General features: G+C 41.0%; 1 protein-coding gene across 1 annotated transcript in view; it reads right to left on the bottom strand.

Moving 5' to 3' along the window:
• olfm2a (olfactomedin 2a) overlaps window positions 1–14522 on the bottom strand; it is a 43219-nt gene extending 28697 nt beyond the window's left edge. The window contains exon 1 of the mRNA XM_085454509.1: window positions 14246–14522. Coding sequence (XP_085310635.1) covers window positions 14246–14302 — 57 coding nt within the window. The 5' untranslated portion in view covers window positions 14303–14522. The remainder of the gene's footprint in view (window positions 1–14245) is intronic.
• Window positions 14523–23124: the final 8602 nt, after the last annotated feature.

Below are 23124 nucleotides of genomic sequence, written 5' to 3'. Positions count from 1 at the left end.
TCACTGTCTCCCTTTTGTTTCTCTTTGCTTTTTGGGCAATGAGAAAAGATGCACATGATGTTTAACTCTTGTTCTGGCAATACATACATTACTGTGGAGGGATGCATGTTGCGAAGCTTTGCAGCACAGTCACACCAACATGGCCTTGTGTTGTTATTATAAACATCTAAAAAAAAGGCCATTCTGCTCTTGCCTGTGGGTGTGGATATAAAGGGCATTTTTAATCAGTTCAAATGGTGAAGCTGCCCTCCAACTACAGAAATGGAAACACTTGTGCACACCCATGGGTGGCAGTAGAGCGCTACAAAGTCCAGAGGCTATAGGGACAAGCTTTGGGTGAGACTACAATACTAGGGAACAGAAAGCACCAAGCACAAGCAACATTGTCACCAAGCATAAATACACAGCCAGCTACAGATTCACAGCTAAAACACAGAACCAAATTACACCTCAGCTAATTACACAGACCTCTATCATCATGATGCAGAACTGTTATGACTGAAGTAGCAAGGCTTCGCAGAAATAAAGCCCCCGCCTGAGCGCTGAACGATAGCGGAGTCATCTGGCTCTAAGAATACTGGCTATTTTTCTGAGTCATAATTCATTAATTAGCTGATGGACACGGAGGCCCACTTCCTTCTAAATGTATCAAGATCAAAATCAGCTTAAACAAAGTGTGACCTCATTACCATGGCAACTATTTAAATCCCGTAAATAGGTTGTACCCCAAGGTTCAGGCCAACAGACACACTGGTATTTGCAACATGGAATGATTAATCTATTAATTGCTCCTGCAGGCCTCTGATTAAGGAAATTCATCTGGCGTTTTACATTTTACAGTAGTGGCAGAGACCATGTGAGGACTGTATACACAATTCAAGACTTGCGTGCATAAAGTACAGAGGACACGCCCTTTTCTGAAGAATATGGTCAATAATTCAAGTAGTGAACAATCATCTGACCGCAGAGATGACTGACGATGATGAGTATGAATAATGACAGGATATATGACGCTTGCATTCAGACCTTGCATGGGAGTCTGTTAATCTTGAACTTGCATCAGGGTAACTTTTAAGCTTAATTAATCTGATGACAATTAGGTAACCTTAGGTACATACTGCCCGTGAGAGCTACAGTACAGCCCATTTGTTATGTTCCTCCTACGTTTCGATTTAAGTGTGGGTGTGTTCACATATGCATGCCGAGTTTTGCCTGTGTATGTCAAGGCTTTTTCACATTTGTGTCCACTTCCATGAGCAACAGCACTTTTTCTCCACTGAGCTGTGAATTTTTCTGCATTACCCTTTTATGGTGCTTGCGTGACAGTCCTGGTTAAGCTGTGCAATGCGGGTTAAAGTAAAATAAAACAAGGAACGTGACAGCATTAGCGTCAGGCTAAAAGCGCTTAGCTAAAATAAAAGTCATGAACAGGTGAGAATTTGTTCTTCTCACCTGTGGTGTAGGAATATGTAGTAAAGGAAATTAATTTGGTTAGTGTGTCTGCATGGCTATATTGACACCAACACAATACCTTACTGCTGAGCTTATTTACTGTCTTTACAATATAGCCCATAAATCCCATCTAATCAAATCACAATGAAAGCAAGAAGATCCATCCACAGACAAAGCAAGACTGAAGATTGAATACACATATCAGGCTCCTGAACCTCTAATATTCTCGACTGAGCTCACAGAATGGTCAAACTTACAGTAAGATTTCAAGAACTATTGTGCAGAGAGTGAGTAAAGCATTTAAATCCAAGCCAAACTCGCAGACAGTATTTCTCTTTTACCCAGCACACATGACGTGAAAAAAAAACAATCTTGTATAATATACCGGGTAGCTTTCTGAATATACTGCTGGAACATGCATTCAAATTTATTCACAGAAGAACTGATTGCTCCCTTGATTACAATCCTAACTGTCTATGGGGGGTTGTACAGTATTATTTGTAGGATACGATAAGCTGTATGTGTTTGGTTGAATCTTAGATAGCTCAATCAGGCACAAGCAGGGTGCCACATTTTGCTTTGGGCTTGGAAAAAGAAAAGCCTTGATCAAACCAATACACAAGGACTACATGTGGCAATCAGCAGCAATGCATTCTGCAGCCCAGCATGGCTCTATGTTCTGCTCCTTCTCGTGCCCTCATCACCAGCTGAATGTGACTCAGTGCAGCCCTTCCTGAGGCTTGATACGCCCAGTTAAATTGCCCCCCTCCCCACCCAGACACACACACAGAGCCACTGCACATATGTAGATGCGTGCAGACATGCATTGACACTTACAGATACTGTAATACTGTAGTCATTTTCTGGATATGTGACCTGTTTACCAATGTCCCACACACCAGACCAACAGCAGAGCCCATGCCACATATTGACCTTTTCTCCCAGCTAATCATTGATTCTCTGTAACATAGCGAAAGCTATTACTGTAAATGGAGTAATTACTGACAGCAATTTGGAAGTCTTCTTCACAACAGAAAGGTAACAAAAGCTCAAAGAAATCCTCCTAATTGAGACAGCCCCCCCATAGCTACCTGCCTCTTCAAAACAGCCTTTACTGAACTTACAAAATGATTTTTTTCATCCAGATTTTAACTTGTCTTATTCCGAGTGTTAGAAACCCTCAGATATTGAATCACTTTAAGACATTTCAGTTGATAAAATACATGTAATTGACATAACATTTACAAATCTCTATATACAATTTTGCTGTTTAGTCTTAAGAGCATTTTCAAATCTGCTTTAGCATGCAGCATAAGTGCTATTCCACCATCTTATCACTTTACTTTCAAACTGCTTTGTTTCATTAATGTTCTGTTCATGTGTGTTTGCAGTAGAGCTGGTAGCTATTCTTAGATAGCATGTATCTAGTACCTTGTTAGATGACCAAAGAGACAGCCAGTGGACAAAGTGGCTGTGTTTGGTCTTTGTCTGAGTCATTATTTACAAATGTCACCAAGTCACAAAGTGAAGGTATCACAGTGATTAGCTAAGCACAGTGGTCGGTTACACAAAAGGAAAGTAAGCCAAAGATAACTCTGGAAACAGACAAAAAGGTTATAAAGGAAACTGTGATGCTAATAAGAGGCAGAGAGAAAGACAGCAAGACAAGGAGAAGGGTGTAAGATGTATTTTGAAGCTCCCTGAGGTAATGAATTTACATCTTTGTCGGTTTTCTGCCATGTCTGCAACAGTGAAACTAACAGGACCAGAGAGGAGTGGTGAGGTCTTGCCAATTGTACTTTGGTTTGCTGAGAGATTGCAACAGTCAGATACTAAAAAAAGAAAAAAACATGCTTGACATAGACAAGGAGCAAACAATGACCAGAACCTAACAGCTATGTACCGTATATTAGTAATTAAGGGACAGAACCAGCCTGCAGTCTTGTGTCCAACCTCTTTGTCAGAGCTCACATTGAAGCCTCCATTTGTATTCTCTGTCTTCAGGTCATTAATGCTCACAGAAGCTGTAACATTTAATTAGGGAGACATTATTAGTACAACACAGGCCCAGTGTGCAGCAGAGAGAAATCCCCAAACAGCCCCTAACTGAATATTACATTTACAGCCACATGGAATTATGAGGGTAAAGGTTAGCAGAAACTTGTAGATAAACAAATTAGCTTGTCACTTTATACTTTTTTGAGTTGGGAAGAAAAAGCCTGAAAAAAAAAGGCTTATTAGAATAAACAGTCCTGTAATAGCCTGTGTTCTTCCTTTGCCTTCCTCCAACTCCCTGCCGATTTCAGCCATATACTATAATCTGCAGTGTCTGTGCTGCACATCAAAATGAGGAGCCACTGATCCATTCAGTGATTACACAAACAAACAGACAGGAAAATATCAGCAAACTGCAATGCGGTGCAAAAATGAGAAGTTTGTACAAATATTATAAAGCGGTAATATTGTGTGGAGTTAGTCAAGTGTGAGATGAGAAGATTGGGTGAGTTAAGTGAGTGGGGAGGTGATAGTGGGAGGAGGGTGGATAGGCCCTAATGGTAAAGAGTAGTTATAACGTCTTCTGCTATACCACATGGGACATTAGTCTGGATCTCTCAGCAACAGATGTAATGTTTAGCAGTTACAAAGCCGTAAACTAATAACTGTAGTAGCATTTGCTATGTTACTGTCTCTAGTCAGTTCTTCTTCAAACATATGAATTACACTGCAGGATTTATGTGAGTTTGTCTGTGTGCTAAACAAAGACAAGCAGCTTTGTGGATTTGTCTGCAGAAATTCTGTTGATGCAAGATGTTGTACAGCCTGCGTTTCACAATGAAGGCACTGCAAGATCTGCAGTGCAACTCGTGAGCGAATGTCTGCGTTCAGATAAGATAAGAGAAAGGTCATTCTTTGCACTAATATTTCATGCAGCACCAAGCACCACCTTTCTTTGCTAATCAATAACATAATTACTTTCATTGGTGGTCTTTAGGACATGGCAGTCTCCTATACTGCTCGATCCTCATTGGACAAACCATTGTTGACTTTTAGCTGATTGCCATGGGTAAAATGCATTCAAAATAAGATCTACCCTTTAAACAAAGGAGTTTCTAATAACAGGGAAAAGAATTCTGGTGATATTTTTTCTCCTCATAGACTAAATCATTCATTTAAATTTTAACGACACCCGTGCAAGGACCCACATCTGAACAACAACTGAGTGTTTGTGTCATTTTGAAAAGGAAAGACTTATGATTAAAGATGGCCCTTCCGAGATGCAGTCAATAATAATTACATTTTCTAATTTCCTTGATAATTTCCACTTATAAGCAGTTACCAAAATCCAAATCCTTTATGCTTAGATTTTTTTTCCTCATTTTAAATGACCTCTTAATTCATCAAACTATGTATGGGCACAAATCGATTAGTTTTACTTTGAAAGGAGTCCCACAGTTCACACGTAATACCCTCCTTCTGGGCTGTTTGGAAAAGTTTAGCCCTGATTTTAAGTATGGCAGCTGCAGATATTGATCCTGACATGCCAAGTAGAAAAATGTGGATGACATGTGAGATGTATTCTTCTGTGAAGATACTTGCACCAGCTCATTGCAAGCTGTTACTCTCACTGAGAAGAGTAAGAGATGAGAGCTGGGCCGAGAGGGCCGGTAGCCTGAGGCACTAAGGCGTAAAGAGAGAGACCTCTCCTGAATACCTATTCATCACATCACCATTAGTGTGGCTAAAGCACTCAGCTCTGCTGCTCATACCATATAACAAGAAATACTGCATTAGATCCCATTTCATAGTTTGACATGACTATCACTGCTGCCTGATACACAGCAGTACTTCAACCCGCTTGCTTTTCTCACCTTGTTATGCAACGAGATACAGACATAGTTATCATGCAGCTCATCTACACACACACACACACACACACACACACATAAACTCAAAAGTAGACAAACAAGTGTGGACTCTAATCATCATGAGAGCAGGTTTTTATCAGAGCATGGCGCCTTTTTTTCCCTCCTCCAACAAAAATGCCACTCTACATCACATTCTTGTCGCATCTTGTCTGTCAACACTCATCCTGCTGCTTCCTGTGCCTCCCCCTCCCAAGCGACAGGATGCACATGTCATTGTTTTGTCATGGTCATGGCCGTATTGATTAAGCGATGTGAAGCTAATTAAAGACAATCTGCAAAAGAGTGTCGTTGCCAGTGAGGGGAATAAAATCACAATGACAAAGTGGTAGGCCTCTAATTATTATTCTCTTCTCGTTCAAGATGCGAGAGATAAAAACCCTGCAGACACAGTCGTAAGGCTCCCTCTGACTATTTCTCCTTCTGTCCCTGCTCACAATCTGAGTTTTCATTTTCAGTAACTCTACTCTGTCTTTCACTGTCTTTTCAGTTTCTCTCTCTCTCTTTCTATCACACACTCACTTACCAGCCATGCTGCCCTGCTCGGCTACTCCACTGGGCACTAATTCAAACTCAGTTCACATCCTTTCACTTTGTACTGATACTGCCCACCAACCCTGATCAACACAGCAGCTTTAGTTCACAGCATCTGTCCACAGTGTGTGTGCCTGTGTGGCAAAAACGTATGCATGCACACTATATGGTCTCGGTTATAGTGGATTAGCTTTTGGAACTACACTTTTTCCTACACACACACACACACACACACACACACACACACACACACACACACACACACACACAGAGTAGCTTTAATATAATTTAGATGCAATATGCATACGCATTTCCAAGAGTATTGCTAAGGGACAAGAGGGGGGAAAGGATGCTTTCTTTTCAGTACTTGAAGTACATTTTGTCCTTTGTGCAGGATATCTTCGTGTTTCTGAGACTTCCATTATTTTTTTTTTAAATAATAATAATAATAATGGATTGGATTTATATAGCGCTTTTCAAGGCACCCAAAGAAAAAGATGAAAACATTTTTGTTATGAAAAGTTGCTTTGCTCTAACAGGCTTATCTAAACCTGAGCTTTCTAATCTAGCATTGTGTTATCCATGACCCTACTTATTTCAGGACATTCAGCAGTGTCATGAAATAAGCCAATGTCCTGTGCATATCATAGTTCTTGGTTAATATATATTCATGTGTTGGTTTTTAGCTGCATCATGGTCTCTACTTCCAGATGTTGCATTCACATCCAGTACTGCGCACTAATGTGTCCATGTATGTTTTATAGAGTTGGAGAAATCCTGGGGGTTTAGGCTCAGCTATCATAATGTAATGCAAGCTGGAGTTCCTTCCACTGGATCATCTTGTTATCGCCCCCTCTCCGGCATGTAGTGTCTTTATCAAAGGACCTTTCTACCTTGCTCACCGTGGGGCTGCAAAGAGCAGCATTGCCAGCCTGCTTGATATGCAGCAGTGTCTGGTCGCTGCTGGGCTCCCACGCCTCCCTGACTGGAGCCTTTAAGCCCTGGCGCAGTCAGAGAAAGTGAGTCTCCCTCATCAATGGCCCTACTGAGTGGCTGTGACAGTGCCACGTGGAAAACACATCGATTAAATGGTTCCTCTTGCCTTCTACTTCCTCCTCTACTGTGCTGTATAGCTCTCATCCTTCATTACCCAAAATGATCACCCTGCAATTGAGTTAGCTTTCAACATGGGAGGCAATGCTGTCACAGTCACACATGGCGGCGAGCAGACGATTCGATGGAACAAAGGTAGCAGGGATCACGAGAAGTAGAAGCAGGAAGAGATGAAAAACTGAGGAGATGAAAGGGAAATGAGAGAGAAGACGAAGGATAGCACAGTTTGAGCAATTCAACCAACATTTACTCTGTCACTTGTTTATCACCCCTCATTTAGTGTCAGTTACTGCTACAGCTCTCTGCTTCATACGATGGATGTCAGCAATTAACTAGGACGTTGAAAAGGAAAACAAAATCCACGACTGAGAATCTGACGTGAAAACCAACCGCTTTTAAAAGAAACAAGTTTGTATGTTGTCTAACGATATGAGCGAGCAGGTAGGGGCACAATCTGTGACTGGTGTTTTTGAATGCACAACGCTCCTTGATGTGTTTCTTCCAATAAAAGTGAAGAAATGTAAAGAGCAACGTTCAAGTAGCAGCTTGCCCAATCTGCTCAGTCTTATGAAAGCTTTTGTATCAGAGCGGGAAGAGGAGCTCTAGGCGCAACAGCCATATTTATATTCCAATCTTCTACACAGAAACCCACATTGCCAGGCTCATAAAAGATTCATCGAGCAGGGGAAAGCAAGGTCGTACAGAGAGCTGGTCAGGAGGTGCCTACTGCAATGCAAAAAAATAAATAATTTTTTTTAAAAAAGAGCCGATTGGCACACACAAACCCACACTCACGTACACCCCAAAACACTGGGTCACTCCCATAGTGACTGTTACTAGGGCTACATGTGTTGTTATCCTTATTACAGGCAGCTGTGTGTTCAGCACTGACCAAATGATCAAGCACGTCTGTGCACTAATTCGCATCTGTCACTTAGACCATGCACTTCAGCAGCCTTAATAGCTTTAGCCACGTTTGTTTGAATCGATTCTGTGAATTGTCTGGCTCTTTGTCTACTGTGGATCCGATTGCTGACATGCTTGGAAACTAGAGCGCAAAGGCGAGAGAGAAAAGGAGACAAAGACAATGTGTATTTGCGAGAAGAAAGAGTGTGCGTAGAGGTGCATGTGTGTCTGTGCTGGGTGTTGTCAGAGAAATGTCACTCTTGCTTAGAGTCACAGACATAAACCTCTGGGAGTCCTGCACCCTCGAGCACACTCACACAGAAGGAAAGAGAGAAAGTGGGGTAGAGAATGCGATATAGGGATGATATTCATCCCACCAGTCAAGCCGATGCTTCTATACTCTGTCGACAGGAAGCATACAAATAACATCCTATGCGTTATATTAGCAGCCAGAATGTTTTGAGAAATTATTTATGCATGAGTCAAACATTGTAAATGCTATAGAAGAGAGATCAGGAGTCAAGGAGGGGGACATAATTTCAAAATATTTTTTAGGTCTCCTGTATGATTTTTTTTTTTAATCATCCAGTTATTGCTGGTTAAATGTCAGGTTAACCAACCATTTATGTAGAAATGACAAAGCTAAGCTTTCTAATAGTGATTGCAATCTGTCCTCCAGTCAGACAGCTTGGTCCATGTGAATTCTAATGGTTGTTATACGACAGCAGGCTGCTGGATTTTCAACACGACAGAAAACAGCAATAGAGGTCATTTAGGGCCCACACATGCCTTGAGCAAATGTAGTGGACAGTTTGTGACTCGGAATGAGTAAGCGGTCATTTAAAGTGAAACTAAACTGTAATGTTCTATTTGATGCTGGCAAGCCCCTTTTCAAGTAATATTTAAATGTCTGCCAAGTGTGTTGAAGGTTTTACAAAACCTATTTTTTGGTTTGGCAATTGCAAAAGCAAACAAAACAAACACATAACCTATGTAAAAAGGTTATTCCATATGAAGAGGTATGGCCAAGCTTGTGCTAGCTCTACCTCTGGAGGCAATCATGACAGGGAGGCAGTATTAGTCTGAGAGTCAGGCCACTGACCTCACATGCTTCTCTACTCAGCAGTGCACCCGTTAACCAATTACCATGCAGACCACTGCCTGCCTGTGAGGCTCATCCAAGGCACCGCAGTAGTAAAATCAGCTACCCGTTTCACTTTGTCATTGAGACACACCTCAAATAAACTCCCCAGCATCATCAGAACCTAAGTCACCCAGGAGTGAGTTGCGAACAAAGTGATGAAGAGCAGGTAAATCATCATTAAGAACTCAAAAAGCACAATAACCTTCCTTTATCTGTCCCTGCACAGTACTACTTGATCTAAATATAACCGGCATCATTCACAGCTGTCCCAACTTTCAACTTTAATTTTACAACTCATTTGCTCATAGTGGGGTCATCTAATTGCTGGGGTTTTTTATTGTGGGGTCTTTACCTTACAATGGAAACTGAGTCAAACTGAATTTAAGTTTTTTTTTTTTAAAAAAGTCTTACAGCAAAAAAAATAACCTCTTCAAGTCCTGATTTCCGTTCTTAGTCGTGAATCCATACAGTGTCGGTGCTTGTGAAGATTATTTGTCCCTGCAAACGCGATCACACACACATAAAAACGCCTCTGATGATTAAGCAGCAGGCTACATGAAAGCACATCAAACATTAAGATGAGGGAGTGAACAGTGGACAGCACAAAGGCTCGATAGCTCTCAGTGCATCAGCCCCTTTCTTAAGCAGTATCTCTTTTATAAAACAAATCTCTCACACAATGTGGTATCATTATCGTGCCCTAATTCAGGCCCTACCCTAATCAGTCATGACACAAGCACATACTACTCAATCTCTCCAAGCAGCAGTGAATCAGATATAACGCAACCTCATTATCTGTGGCTGATTGTGAAGCAGCACCTTTGTATATTGATGGGGAGCGCATGAAAGTGGATGCACAGAGGCTAATATAACCCTGCCTGCTCACTTACTCACCCACATCATGCTAAACATGATTGCTTCTGAGTCACAGGCAACACAGGTATTAGTTCACATAGGTAATTATGTGGTGTTTTATTCAAGAAACAGATGAAATTTACAGTAAACTTACATATTGTTGCCATGTAACGCAAAATATGTCTTTAAAACCACATTTTTTAGCAGTGAGTCAATTGACTCATCAGTTATGTGTAAGCTACACCAATACTATGTAATGCTCTTGGCGTATGAAGATATATCTTTGTTGCTGCTTGACCTTCTAATTACATGGGCTTGTGTGGTCATGCAGTGTTAATAATTCGTTCAAGCTCTGGAGCTGTCTAGTCCAGCAAGGTGATTTTATCAGCTGTGTCTTTGCCTCTCGCTGGCAGATTTACACCCATGCTCCTGCAGCTTTTCATTTGTTTAATTCTCTAGTTGGAGGTTATGATGCGGCTTGGCAGAGCACACTCAGTCCAGCGTGCTACTTAGTGTCCTTCTTCCTGGAAAACATAGATTCACATCTCTATTCTTAGAACATTATCCAGCTACACGTCTGTTTTCTCAACATTTATATAAACCGTTGCCTAGTGGGTTCTCTGATAATAATGGCAGTGGGAGAATTTCTATAAAGAAATATTTCTGACATACAATTTTTTTCTCTTAGATTTCTACTGTAATAGGCTTTTGGTGTGGAGACGAGGATGAAGATTTAACATGGCTCTGTCACGTTCGTGTCTAGGGAAGGGTTTTTATTATGATCATGTAGCTTTGCTCTCATTCAGCTGGCACCAGGCAAAGCCATTTTTTTCCAAAGGGTCAATGCCAGGGTGGTGGATTATTTAAAACTGTCTCATGTGGACATTCGCCAACCAAGCTTTTTGTCCTGTCTGACTCTGAATGAACAAAGGTCTGTCCTTTTTGTCCTCACATGTAGAAGCACTGTAAACAGCTTTACATTAGGTCAGCTTACAGCATTATCGTTACTGTTTTTTGCACTTGTGTTACTAAAAGCATCTAGATTCTCTGACACTTATGCTGCATCGCTAAACTACTGTATAATTAGCTGAATGTAAATAAACGGAATGTTTGTGCCAAATGATGTTTTAAACAGCAGCCTGATTTACAAGTGCTTGTTCTGTTACACTGCTCGCCTTTCAGCTATAAATTGGCCCTGGCTGGGCAAGTTCCTCCTACAATCATGACACCAAACTAGAATGAGGAAACAAAATTTAACAAGGTCTTACAGGGTAGTATTTTCAAATTGGTTGTTTATCATGATCACTGGCGACAGAAGGGATCAAGAAAATTACTGAAGAATCTAGCCAATTGCTTACACAGGCTCCTGTCTCCCTCTTTGAGAACAACAAGGATTTCTCCCCCAATGCACTTTGTGTCTCAACGGCAAAACACCAAAGCAAGTGTTCATTTCCATCAGTCTCAACCACACTATTATCGGCAGGCTTCAAGGTGAGGAATCTTAAACCAATAAAGGCATTTCTCTGGCACTCACTCACTCGTCTGGGATAGAAGCGTTTATATTTATTTATTTATTTATCAATTTATTTATTTTCCTTGCCCCCAAAGCCTAAGAGAGAAAGTACACGAACCAATCACTACGCCTTAACCAGTAATTGTGCCGCTCTAGAAAATGAAACAAATAAATCATTTGTTTAATTGGAACAAAATACACATTACATCCCCATCAGGCCCCTTGCATGCTTTTTAAAAGAGCTTGATTGTCGAGCAGGAATATAGTATTCTTCTCAAGTCTTTGATTGTAACATTAAAGTTATATCTATTGATGAAGAAGTCACCTTATTATTCATCTTTATTTCAATTCAATAATTCATTATTTTTAATGTATTACATTAGAGTAATTTTCCAAGCTGCAATACATTACACTCCCTATCTTGTTAATGATGAAACAAACAAAGTATACAATACATGCAGTATCACATATTGATGTAAATCCTAGCTCTTGATTGAGTTTACCTGCATTCTGTCATGCGTCACTTGGTGTGCACGTTATAGCAAGACATCTGTGCCAAGGTCAAACAGGTGCCCATTTATATCAGTGGCACTAAGGACCCCTGGGCTTTATGGGCACTTAACAAACACACGCAGTGAACGAACAAGTGCATCTGTCTCATTAAAGCTGTCTAAATATTTCATAAAAGCCTGTGTTGAAACTGTGACTGAAGCTTACTGTGGATATGAGCTCTGCTGGAGTGTTATCCCCGTTGCAGTACATATGCAAGAATTCATCAATACTTTATGTTTGCAATGCAATCTTAAGACGATGGGTGGTGTCATATTTTCTTTCAAACCTTTCAATATTTAATGTAAACACTTACAACAAATTGTCCCCCAAAGGCAGCTACTATATAAATCCACTGAAGAAGAGGTTGAGATATAAAACTGTATCATCAGTTACGTTGTCAGGATCACATTTGCAAGTGTTTACCATTTATTGAAGTGCATCTGTGATGCCGTGTGAGTATTTGTTGAACAGAGAAAGTTGTGTAATTTACAAATTTCCTCCAATTTTGGCCAAATATTTTGGTTTGGATTAGAATATATCAGTTTTTACTCCATAATTAAGCATCAGGGAAGTTTATTCATGCTGGGGTTGTGCTTGAAAATAAATTAGAGTTTTGCACGTTGTTACCACTCTAGGAGTTACACACAGTTCTCCTCTAATACCAGCTGTGCTGTACATGATTTATTTTAAATCTACCAAACAGGTGTATGGCACATCTACTCATCTCCTATAAATTGAAAACGCACAACAGCTTTCCCTCCTTTTACAGGTCAATTGTAATTGTTTACTCGGCTGGTAAACATAAATGAGTGATGTATGGCTAATGCAAATGCAATGCGAAATATTAGTGAATCTGAACAGTTCCAACAATATACTGCATTTTACAATGATAATCGACAGCTAAATGGAGTAACAGGCTGTGCTCATGTTTGAGATGAAAAGTCCATTAGTTTAACAGTATACATTTACTGCAAATACCTAAAGAGCCATTCTGAAAAAGAAATGCAATCGAAGACAATGTAATAGAGAGCTGATGCAATTCTATTGTCCATGAGTGACGGCCATATTATTCACTGTTATTTTTCATACCATTTTAACGTCGAGTATTTCACTGACCTTGTAAATGCACATATATTCCGTGTCATTTGATCTTTGGTGTTATATCTGCAAGACCCTGAGGCCTCTAGATGGCCTTTGCCAAATGGTGATACTCACCTCCAACGTATAAGGAGGCGCTGTCTTCGGTGCTAAATTGACTCAGGCGCGACACAGCGCTGTCCACGGTCCTGAATATAGCTTGGTTTGTTATTAAAGGTATAAACAGCGCTGACCTACAAGGACCATTGGCTAGTTTGTGTGATCCTAGTAAATGTGGAGAATTGTAGCTGGCTTCTCTGTAGACGTTACACTTTCTAATCCATCTGAGTTATGCTCATCACTGCACGTATGTTGACCAGCTGAACCCCTGCAAGTTCAAATGCTCTTGCCTTGGCCGAAAGCTTTTCTGGGTCAAATGATTTACCGTCCTTCACTTTAATTTACAACTGTCACATCAAAGCTCGTCATTTTTCCAAACGGGCACGGCTTTTCTCGAGTGTCATACACGAGAGCACGCCACACAAGCAGGCACACATCCCCAGAAACTACAACCATTTGTTGGCGCTGGTTTGGTACAGTATAGTAATTACTCATGTCTTGCATTCACGGCCACAAATCACACTTCGTTGCGTGACGCTTAAACAGCGCAATATCTGATTCTCGGTGAGCCCCGGGACCCCTCTGTCACTGATGTAGAGGTTGATAGGAAGATCTGTAAACAACGACCTCCAGGGCATCAAAAGCATCAGAGCGCCGACAAATCAATTACTATACTGTCAGAGGAAGATGGTACTTTATGTATTCTTACCATTCCCTTAAGGCAGTGACCATAAATTGCATGACGATATTCTTTTTTTTTAATGTGTAAGGGCTCTAGTTTACGTGGATATGCCATCGACTGTTACAGCCCTTCTTATTGTTATGCTTGAACTTTCTCTCTATGTTTCAGTAGCATGATAGATTGCAGACTGAACTGCGATATTTTCGGATTAATAGGTCTTCGCAGTCGTTTAACATATTTTACCTTCTTTGAAATTGCGATGTTGTTCCAATCAAAGCGTTGGTTCACAGGTATAATGTCAATTTTGAGATTCGTAAATAGGTCCTTCAGGAACTTTTGAGCAATGCTTATTCATCGTATACATGCGTCCTTACCTCACCGGGCATGACAGCTAACATCACAAGTAGGAACATGGCACTGAAGAGATGCATTCTTGTCGAAATGTTCGCGTCCCAGCCAACACCGGTTCCGGCAGCTGTTCCTCCGTGTTTTTTTTTTTTAATCGTTACTGGGGCGGTTTCTTCACATACAGAGGGATTCCTTCAATGCTGTATCGGCTGTGCGCCACCAGCCTCATCACCGGGACGCAAGGCAGCCCTATGTGGTTCGGTAAAGCAACCAGTCGCGTGTCTTTTGTGGAGCATAGACAGTTTTGCGCTGAACCTCCTATCTCTGAGAAGGAGAGAAAGGAGGTGAGAGAGAGAAAGAGAGAGAGCGAAATAGAGCGCAAACTCCTGAGATGCTGTAATGAGTCAAAGTGAACAGACAGCGGTCCCCTCCGTCCTGCAAAATAACTGCGACTGAGCGCCAGGAGCTTGGGGGGTGGGGGACCAGAGGTTGGAAGGTGACTGCTGTGCTTGCAAGGTGCCGACACTAGGAGCAGCACGTCTACGTGCCACGAGTCCAGAGAACGAAGTACCACTCTTTGATGCAGCCGAGGTTGGCTGTGCACCTGTGTGTGTGTGTGTGTGTGTGTGTGTGTGTGTGTGTGTGTGTGTGTGTGTGTGTGTAATAGATAGATAGATAGATAGATAGATAGATAGATAGATAGATAGATAGATAGATAGATAGATAGGTCCTTAAGAATCCGACATTTAGCATTAATGTCTTCCTGCTCATTATGATTGATAGGTAGAAAGGCTGTTAGATCAACATTAATACCATCAATTCAGCTCTGACGTATATCCAATTACAACATGCCAAAACAAAGGGTTTCTCTTGGGTTTAGGAAAATGATAAAGATTATTATTGTTCCGATTACAATTAAAATAATGAATGCTCCAAGCTTTATCCACTCAATTATCTAAGAGATAATTATCTAAGAGATAATTGAGTGATTCTGCTGACATTCATTTAATACCTATTGTCCGAGCCAGGTGAATATAGAATGGGTGTGCACACAGCTTCTTTGGTGTGTGTTCATGTAAGCTGTGACAGGCTGTGTTTGTGGTGATGGTGATGCTTTCTTGGGTATAAAAAAAAGTATATATTTCAGCCTCTGCTTCCATCTTGTCCTAACCTCTTAAGGATGTTCTGGCTTAAAAAGTCTTTGAGGTAAATGCAAAGTGTGTCATCTGTGGCTCTGGAATCTCTTGACTGACCAAAGACAGCTAAAGCTGCAAAGGCAGGACATGAAACGAAAGGTGTATTGCTACTGAATAAAACATGCCTGTTTATAATTTTCATTGTCAAATCCACACAATACGGCAGTGTTGTTGTGTTTCTTATTTATTTTTCTTCTAAGGACACAGTAGTTAATTCCATAAAACATTACTCTTGAAAACAAAACCCCGTGGCTGCAGTTCAAAGCTTTCCAAAGCTAGAATAGCATAGAATAGTTCAAATAAAGGATATCAACTGTGATGAGTTGTTTCTACTATCCCTTTTGCCCCTGTATGGTTCGCGAGAGGGTTGACTTTCTCCACCCCTGCTGCTGCCCTCAGTGACATAGTGCACACCCCTCTATTTTCCCAGCAGGAAAAACTACAAGGAGGTGAAATGAGTAGCTAGAGGAGGGCGAAAGGCAATGGTGATATCTGAGAAAGACAAACATAAGAATGCATGAAAGATTCCTCCTTCCAGTCATGCTCTTTTCACCAGTGTTATTGTATTTTAGTGTTTCATTCTGGATGCTGTCTTTGCTCATACATACAGTAAAGCATGAGAAGCTCAAGATTGCCATAGTGTGTAAAATTGGTGATAAGTCATTGGCCAGGGTGCCACTGTTATTACTGAGGAAATACTGTACACTCTACTAACAGACTCATCCCTTCTCCTGGTTGCTCTACTCCATCTCCATCCCCTGTCACACTTTGCAGTCCTGGGGCATTCGGAAAATTGTGGGACTGCTTCTTGGGTAAATGCAAACAAAGCATGACCCATTTGTCAAACAATTGCACTATTTTTCTCTTGTTATCCTCAAGTCAGGCCAAAAAGGCCAAGGGAAAGAAGAATGAGACCTCCAGAGCCACTATATGTCTTCTCAGGCAAGTAGGCATAATCTCTCTGTTTCTGTATAAGGCAGATGTAGCACTAAAACCATGATGATCCCAGGGTTACTCTCAGTGATGATCTTATTAGTTGACTGATTCAAGATTCGGGGATCAATTTGACTATGATCATGGAATATAGAATTGTGTAAGTTAAGTACAAACTTCTTTCATACTACTGACAAAAAACAAATAGATATATTTACATGGATGAATAAATAATTATTAAGAAATGTCGTGATATTGTTGTGGTGAAGGAATAATGTATTCTCACAGCCTGAGGAGAATACAGGCTGTGATAAAAGTTTGGTGGTATGACAGATAGCTCTATATTGCTTGCCAGATATTGTTTATAGCATCCTTTAGGCTTTGCTCAGACACCTCACATAACCAGAATAGCTGATTTAGCCATTTTTAGTTTTCTTAAAAAGAACTATGTGATCAGCATCACAGGTTTCTGTGATATTGATTGCCATGAACCTAAAGCTGTTGACCTACTCTCCCTCATCTTCATGGAGGGAAATGTGTCTTTACCTTCTTTGTTCTATAAAACCAGCAGTCAGCTCCTTAGTTTTGTTTACTGAACAGTCGATTGATCTGGTGTTGTATCTGTAAGAGTAGAGTTCTCTCCTTATTTGGACAGTGCGGTTGTACTTCTATAGTATGAATTTGGGGTGGTGAATACACAACTGTAGGGAGCTTCAATGCTGAGAAGATTTGATTTGCGATCTCAACTGTCCAGTATCCACGCCCAGGGAGGTTAATTTGTCAGTCAGTTTCATGGGGAATTTCTATTTAGGTGTTGTTATTTTCCAGACAGTATGAAGACAGGGAGGAGGGCATTCAACATGGCATCCTCTGTGGATGCAATGCAAACTGGTAGGAAGCTGTCTTTGATGTACTGGCGAACCAGCTTATCAAAACATTTCATCAGAATAGAGTTGATTGGTTGTGTGAATGCATTTCATGCTTTGTGGTTCAAGCTAGGATTACCTGAGGTGCTTTTCTCCGAGTTAGTGTGTGCATTGCTAAAATATTTGCAATAATGGAACACACTCAAAGTGGCCTAAGGACTATATTTAACAACCATGGCATCTTGGTGCTTAGGTGTATGTGTGTGCAAGTACGAGTTTGCACGAGTGTGTCTGACTGCCTGCAGGCATCTTGCTTGTCAAAGCATTCTTAAGCATTAAAACACAGCTGTGCAGATGGGGCCATTTATATTGAGCCACCGTTGCCAAGCCTATTATTATATAGATTTTCAATTTCCAAGACTTGACTCTCTTAAAACAATTGGAAAGCAAGAAGAATATTAAGAATACTCTGAGAATGAACTGTGGTATAGAAGCGCTAGAGAAAGAGTAACTACGCTTTGTTTGTGGTTCTAGTAAATCTAAGACAGGTGCATGGACCCAGGGAGTGACTAAATTGCAGAGCGCAGCACAGGCATACACAGACAGTCTAATTGGATTGTGTGACGTTGGAGTACATGAGTGGCTCCATCCATCTAGAAAACATTGGAGTCTGTCCCATAACAGAGCTTGTGGTTTTCATTGATCTTTGTAATGTTACTGCTGCTGCTACTGCAGCTGAGTTATTATGCAGTAGAACTGAAAGATCATGTGCTCCTTCAAAGTATCCAGATCTTTAGTCTATATATAGTATGTTCAGCTGGCATGTGGGAAAGTGTAGAGTTTATGGAGTTCTTAGTATCTGGCTTAGAATGTATGAGCAGACATTAATAACAATGTAAGATACTTCACTACAACATCAGCTTGTTGATAATAGTACAAATAGTGTAACCCTGGCATTCCAGAAAACATAACACAGATATCTAACAACAAAAAAGCAAAGTGCACAGCTTCCTAGAGCATGCATCTCACATTCATACTACCTAATGAATCTCTAATGCCTAAACAGCTTGAAACATCTTATTCAGCAGTCCCAAAAGTACAGTGTCTTTGTGCAACCGAAGACTGCCACTGCTAACACTCAGCTGCCTGCTGAGTTTTCCTTTTCACTTCACTAGGGGAAAATCGTTGTTAATCTGACTTTGAAATTTTCAAATATCTAGTTCCAGAAGTCTAGGCTTGGTGAAAAGGGCAACGTGAAGTCATAAAATCTATTATCCTGATGTTTAAAGATTAATAATACAACAATGACAGCTTACTAAATCTCATCTTTCTCTCATATCCTGATAAACCTAGGAGAGAGCCTGGGTTTATCAGGATATGTCAAATAATATAAGGAGAAACACGTAAATGATGGCAAAGTTAAAGCAGTCAGTAGGACAGAAGGTTAAGAATGCAATGTGCCCGACGCAATTCTCGGCTGAGTGCCCAAAGGGAGAGGTGTGAAACCTTCAGTGTCTGCCTGAAGATAGAATTTAACATGGCTTTTCACACTCATCTTAAGCTGCTTCACTTCACTACCTGATCATAACCAAGGCAACGAAGACAAGGACAGCTCAGGTTCAGTTGGATTTTTTGCAAAGAGGCCTTGCCATTCTTCCTGTCTGCGCCTCGCCATAAATCAGCAAACATCATCAATCACCATCTAGAAGAACTGTATGGCAGTGTGCTCATGTTGCAGAATCAAAACGGCGAGTTGCTGCCCAGCACAGACTCACAGCAACATAACAAATGAGAGGAGACGCTGGCTGACCTATCAAACATAGAAAGGGATTGTTTGCCAAGAATTCCATCCTTAAGTAAAGCTATGTACACGCACAATCTTCCTATTGTTTTATCTTGTACTATCCTTTTTGTTGTTCATTGTTTCATTGACAAGTCTTCCTCTGTTTTGCTCTGCTTTTCTCTCCCAGAGTGAATAGTAGTGAGATGCTCCCTGAGTTGTTCTGTTGCCTGTATTTGTGCTTAATTGGATGAAAAGATGATGCATAATGCGGGAGGAAAGAAACATGAGAGAACCAAAGTCCATGTCGCCTGTGGCAATAGAAACCAGCAGCTATTTGTTGTTGACATTTTTCTCTGCTGTTTTTTTTTTCTGCTCCATTGAAACTGTGGCAGCTTCCTGTTTTTTCATGCATTTAGGGTTTTTTCTCCCTTTGCAGCCTGTCTTGGCGGTAAAGTTCCCAAGCATCACAAGATTTCACTCTCCACTGCCACACTCTCAAGGGTGAGCATGTGTTTGTGTGCGTGGAGCTTGTACACTGCGATATGGTGATCTCTGATGTACTACCGAAGGGGAGCTTTGATGTGGGTCTATCTAAAAAAGAGTACAGTCAGGTTCTCTCTATTAGGGACAGAAAGAATGATGTTTACTTCATTGCAAATAACCCGCAGCAGCCAGCGCACATCTTCACTTCCATAAGTGTGAAGCAGGAAATGTGTACAAGTGAACTTGAAAGAAAGAAGATATGAAAATTGCATGCACATTTCTTTTGAGCTGTACTGTTCTTCTGATCAGTACTTAGGAGGGGTAACAATAAGCTCCTCCACCAATAAGTGGTCAGGGCTTTGTGCTCATTTTTAAAGTAGCTCCAGCTAGTATAAATCCTTCAGTGCCCATTTTTATTACTCATTTGCCACTGTACTCTATTTTCCAACATCCACTGTACTCTATTTTCCAGCATCCATTAAGACCCAAATATGTGCCTCAGGTTGATAAGTCCAAGGATGTGTGTCCTTTTCTACTGCATTTTTACGATTTTCTTGTACATTATTTTCAAAATATGAGGCAGAGATAGAGATTGAGAGGGAGAGAGGAAGAGATAAAGACCTAGACATTAGTAGGATAGAAAAATGGTTTTACATAATTAAGCAGATAGAAGTGATTACAGCAGCTTATCCACAGAGCACGAACTGCGCACATTCAGCCTCATTATGATGTCAAAGACTCCAAACTGTCGCTGATGACTTAATTACAGTTTCACAGTGGTGCAAATGTTGTAGAGCCATTGTGGCGATTCGCAAACCTTTCTCCTGAATGCAATCATCAGAGAAATCAGAGACGGCGCTTATATTCCACTCTATTTTTTGTAATCTTTTTCCTTCTTTTTGCTTTTCTCCTCCCACTGATATGTTTTATCATCTGATTCTGCTACATTTATGGTGAAAAATATAGAAATGAAGGGGATGGAAAGGTTCACTTTTTCCCTTCTGCTTGCATCACTAGGGCTCCTTGCAGTCCTCTGAGTGGTAGTTGTGGGCTGAAGTTGTCCCTCCAGCTTTTGCACTGCTTTGCCAAGCTCCATAGAGGAAGGCCGACAGGCAGCTGAGTGTGGATTCAGCACTTCTCCGGAGTTAGTTTCTAAAGCCAGTCACAGGGGTTCTTATTCTCCAGTCTGCTTCTGCAATATTGAATAAGTGAAGTGCCTGAAGCGTGGAACTGGACACAGCCGAGAGGCAAGATGCAGATTTGATTAATCATTATATTGCAGGGGAACACTGTGCAGAAACGACATGTAGAATATATACACTGGTAGAATGGATGGTATAGAACCAGAGCAAAGGATATCTTATATCTGCTACAATTGCTTATCTTTCCATTCTGCAGTTTTAAATGCCCACATATGTATATAGTCCTTGAGCGCGTACATTGCATATCACACCTGTACGTACATACAGTCACACACACATCCTCAAGCACACACATACAGATATAAAACACATAGTCCCGTGCTCCTTCCCCTGAAGGCCTTCATTAGATAAAAGGAAAACAGCTCTTTCCAGAGCTGCAGTGCAATTATTCAGTGTAGTCAAGCATGTCTCTGTGTGACAAAGCAAATTGCTTTTTCGGTTTGCTTTTCCTGATACAGATAGGGCTTTCAAAATCTGAGGGGAAGACTCGCGCCACTGCTCTCGATGCTGCAAGAGATACCGACAGTTATTTACCCCACTGTGTGTGCTCGTGTTTACAGATGACTTTATACATGCCTGTGTGCCACCTATTTGCGTGGAGATAGCAGTGTTTTGCGCTACATAGTGATGTGTGACAAATATCCTTACTGCATTTCACTGAAATCCACCTTGATTGATAGAGGTTTTGAGTGATATGGTCTGTTATAATCTGTGCAAAATAACTTCAGGCCCTGCACACTCCTTTGATAACATAAGATAAAACAGAGAGGCACCTGCTTTTTTCTGCTATGTAGTTTAGCATGCTCAGTACATTAAGGCTTATGTCCATAAACTTTGTAGCTGCAGTCTGTTTAATTTCAGTTTTAAAGAATAGACTTATAATGAGTTTCACTGACGAACTATAGTTCATACATAAAATATAATACGACTGAGTCGACAAGTTCTACCTTGAGTCTACAAGCCATTAAATTGTTGCTGAATCTAGTAGGTTTAGGAGCATGTTACAGTTGGCCCTGGGGATCCTTGTGGTGAAGGCAATAGTTGAGGCACTTTGCATGAAAGTAGCCTGAAAAAAATACATGACCACTTCTTCGAGCCTGGCAGATGATTATCCTTCCCTTCATGTTAGGGTGAGCGAGAGAGCTGTTCATGGCCACTGACTCTTTATTTATCTTATCCCTGCACCTTCCAGTAGGGTCCCAATCAATAACCTGGAACCTGAAGCGAGAGAGAGAGAGAGAGAGGGAGACAGAGGACAAGTCATCTGAAGAGAGGCAGAGAGAGGGAACAAGGACAGAGCAAAGCGTGGAGATTTATTTCTGCTGCCCGGTGGTTTGTGACCACACACAGGGAGACAAATGCATATGGGAAGCTTCAGGAATCTCCCCTGCAATTATGGAGACTGTCAATTGATTTTGTAGTGGTTTTCATCTCTGTACAATATTGACTAGCTGTATTTTATTCAGAGGTAATTTTAGTATATAATGAGACTTGCAAATAGGAAAACAGAACAATGAAAGTTTGGCATTTATTTGGAGGATTAATTATTGTTTTTGTCCAATAATCTTTTACAAAGACGTGTTAGATGGGAAGTCTTCATAGTGTGTTACTGTGGTGCTCAGTGTGTCTGTGAGAGGAGGAAAGGGCAGGTTAACCCCTTATGGCTCAGAAGGAGGTATTGATTATCATCTGCTCGCCTTTCACCATGTGACCAGGAAAACGCTTGAAACAACACGACATGTTCAAACAATAGTGATTATTGTTGCTGGCCAGCCTGTTGCCATAGGAACAGGTTGTTGTAATGCTGCCAAGTTAGGTAGCATATAAGGGACGGGGTGAGGGAGGAGACCATCTTTCAGGCTGTGAATGCACACAGCTCAGACAAGGAGGGCTTGGAGGTTACATCAGTATTAACATAGGATGAGAGACACATAGAAAAAGAGTCTCGAAGTCTGCTGAGGAAGATGTTACACACTTTGGAAAGCAAAGTAAAAGAAAGAAATTTGGCATGAAAATGGAGCTAGAAGAGGAGGATTTCATCCACTGGTTCCACAGAGCTTTGGCTGCTCACTATAAGCAGTCTGAAGAGCCCTGCATGGGCACTTCAAAATACTCATGATTTATGCCCATCAGTGCTGTCCATATGTGCCTGGAATATCTGATCAATTCTACTGATGTAGCTCCACGCCTGCTGGGTGGGGGAGGGATAGACGGATGGAGGGAGGCAGGAAGAGAGAGGGAGAGAAGGTTGAAAATGGTGGAAAGGGAAGTACACATAGAAAAGAACAGGACAGGATGAAAGAAATAACAAAGGAAGTGCAACAGTGAGAGAGAAAAGAAGCTTGGGCTCACATGAACATACTGACATTTGACTTAGAGATGCTAAAAAGAGGCTAAGAAATGGGAAGAGAGTGAGTGAATGCAGGGGAGATAGAGAAAGAG

This window comes from Copadichromis virginalis, linkage group LG4, assembly GCF_057382275.1.
Source record: "Copadichromis virginalis isolate Kocher_CV1m ecotype Utaka linkage group LG4, C_Virginalis_male_GT1.1, whole genome shotgun sequence".
Lineage (NCBI taxonomy): Eukaryota > Metazoa > Chordata > Actinopteri > Cichliformes > Cichlidae > Copadichromis > Copadichromis virginalis.
Note: the sequence above shows the minus strand (reverse complement) of the source record. Positions and strands in the feature narration are given on the sequence as shown.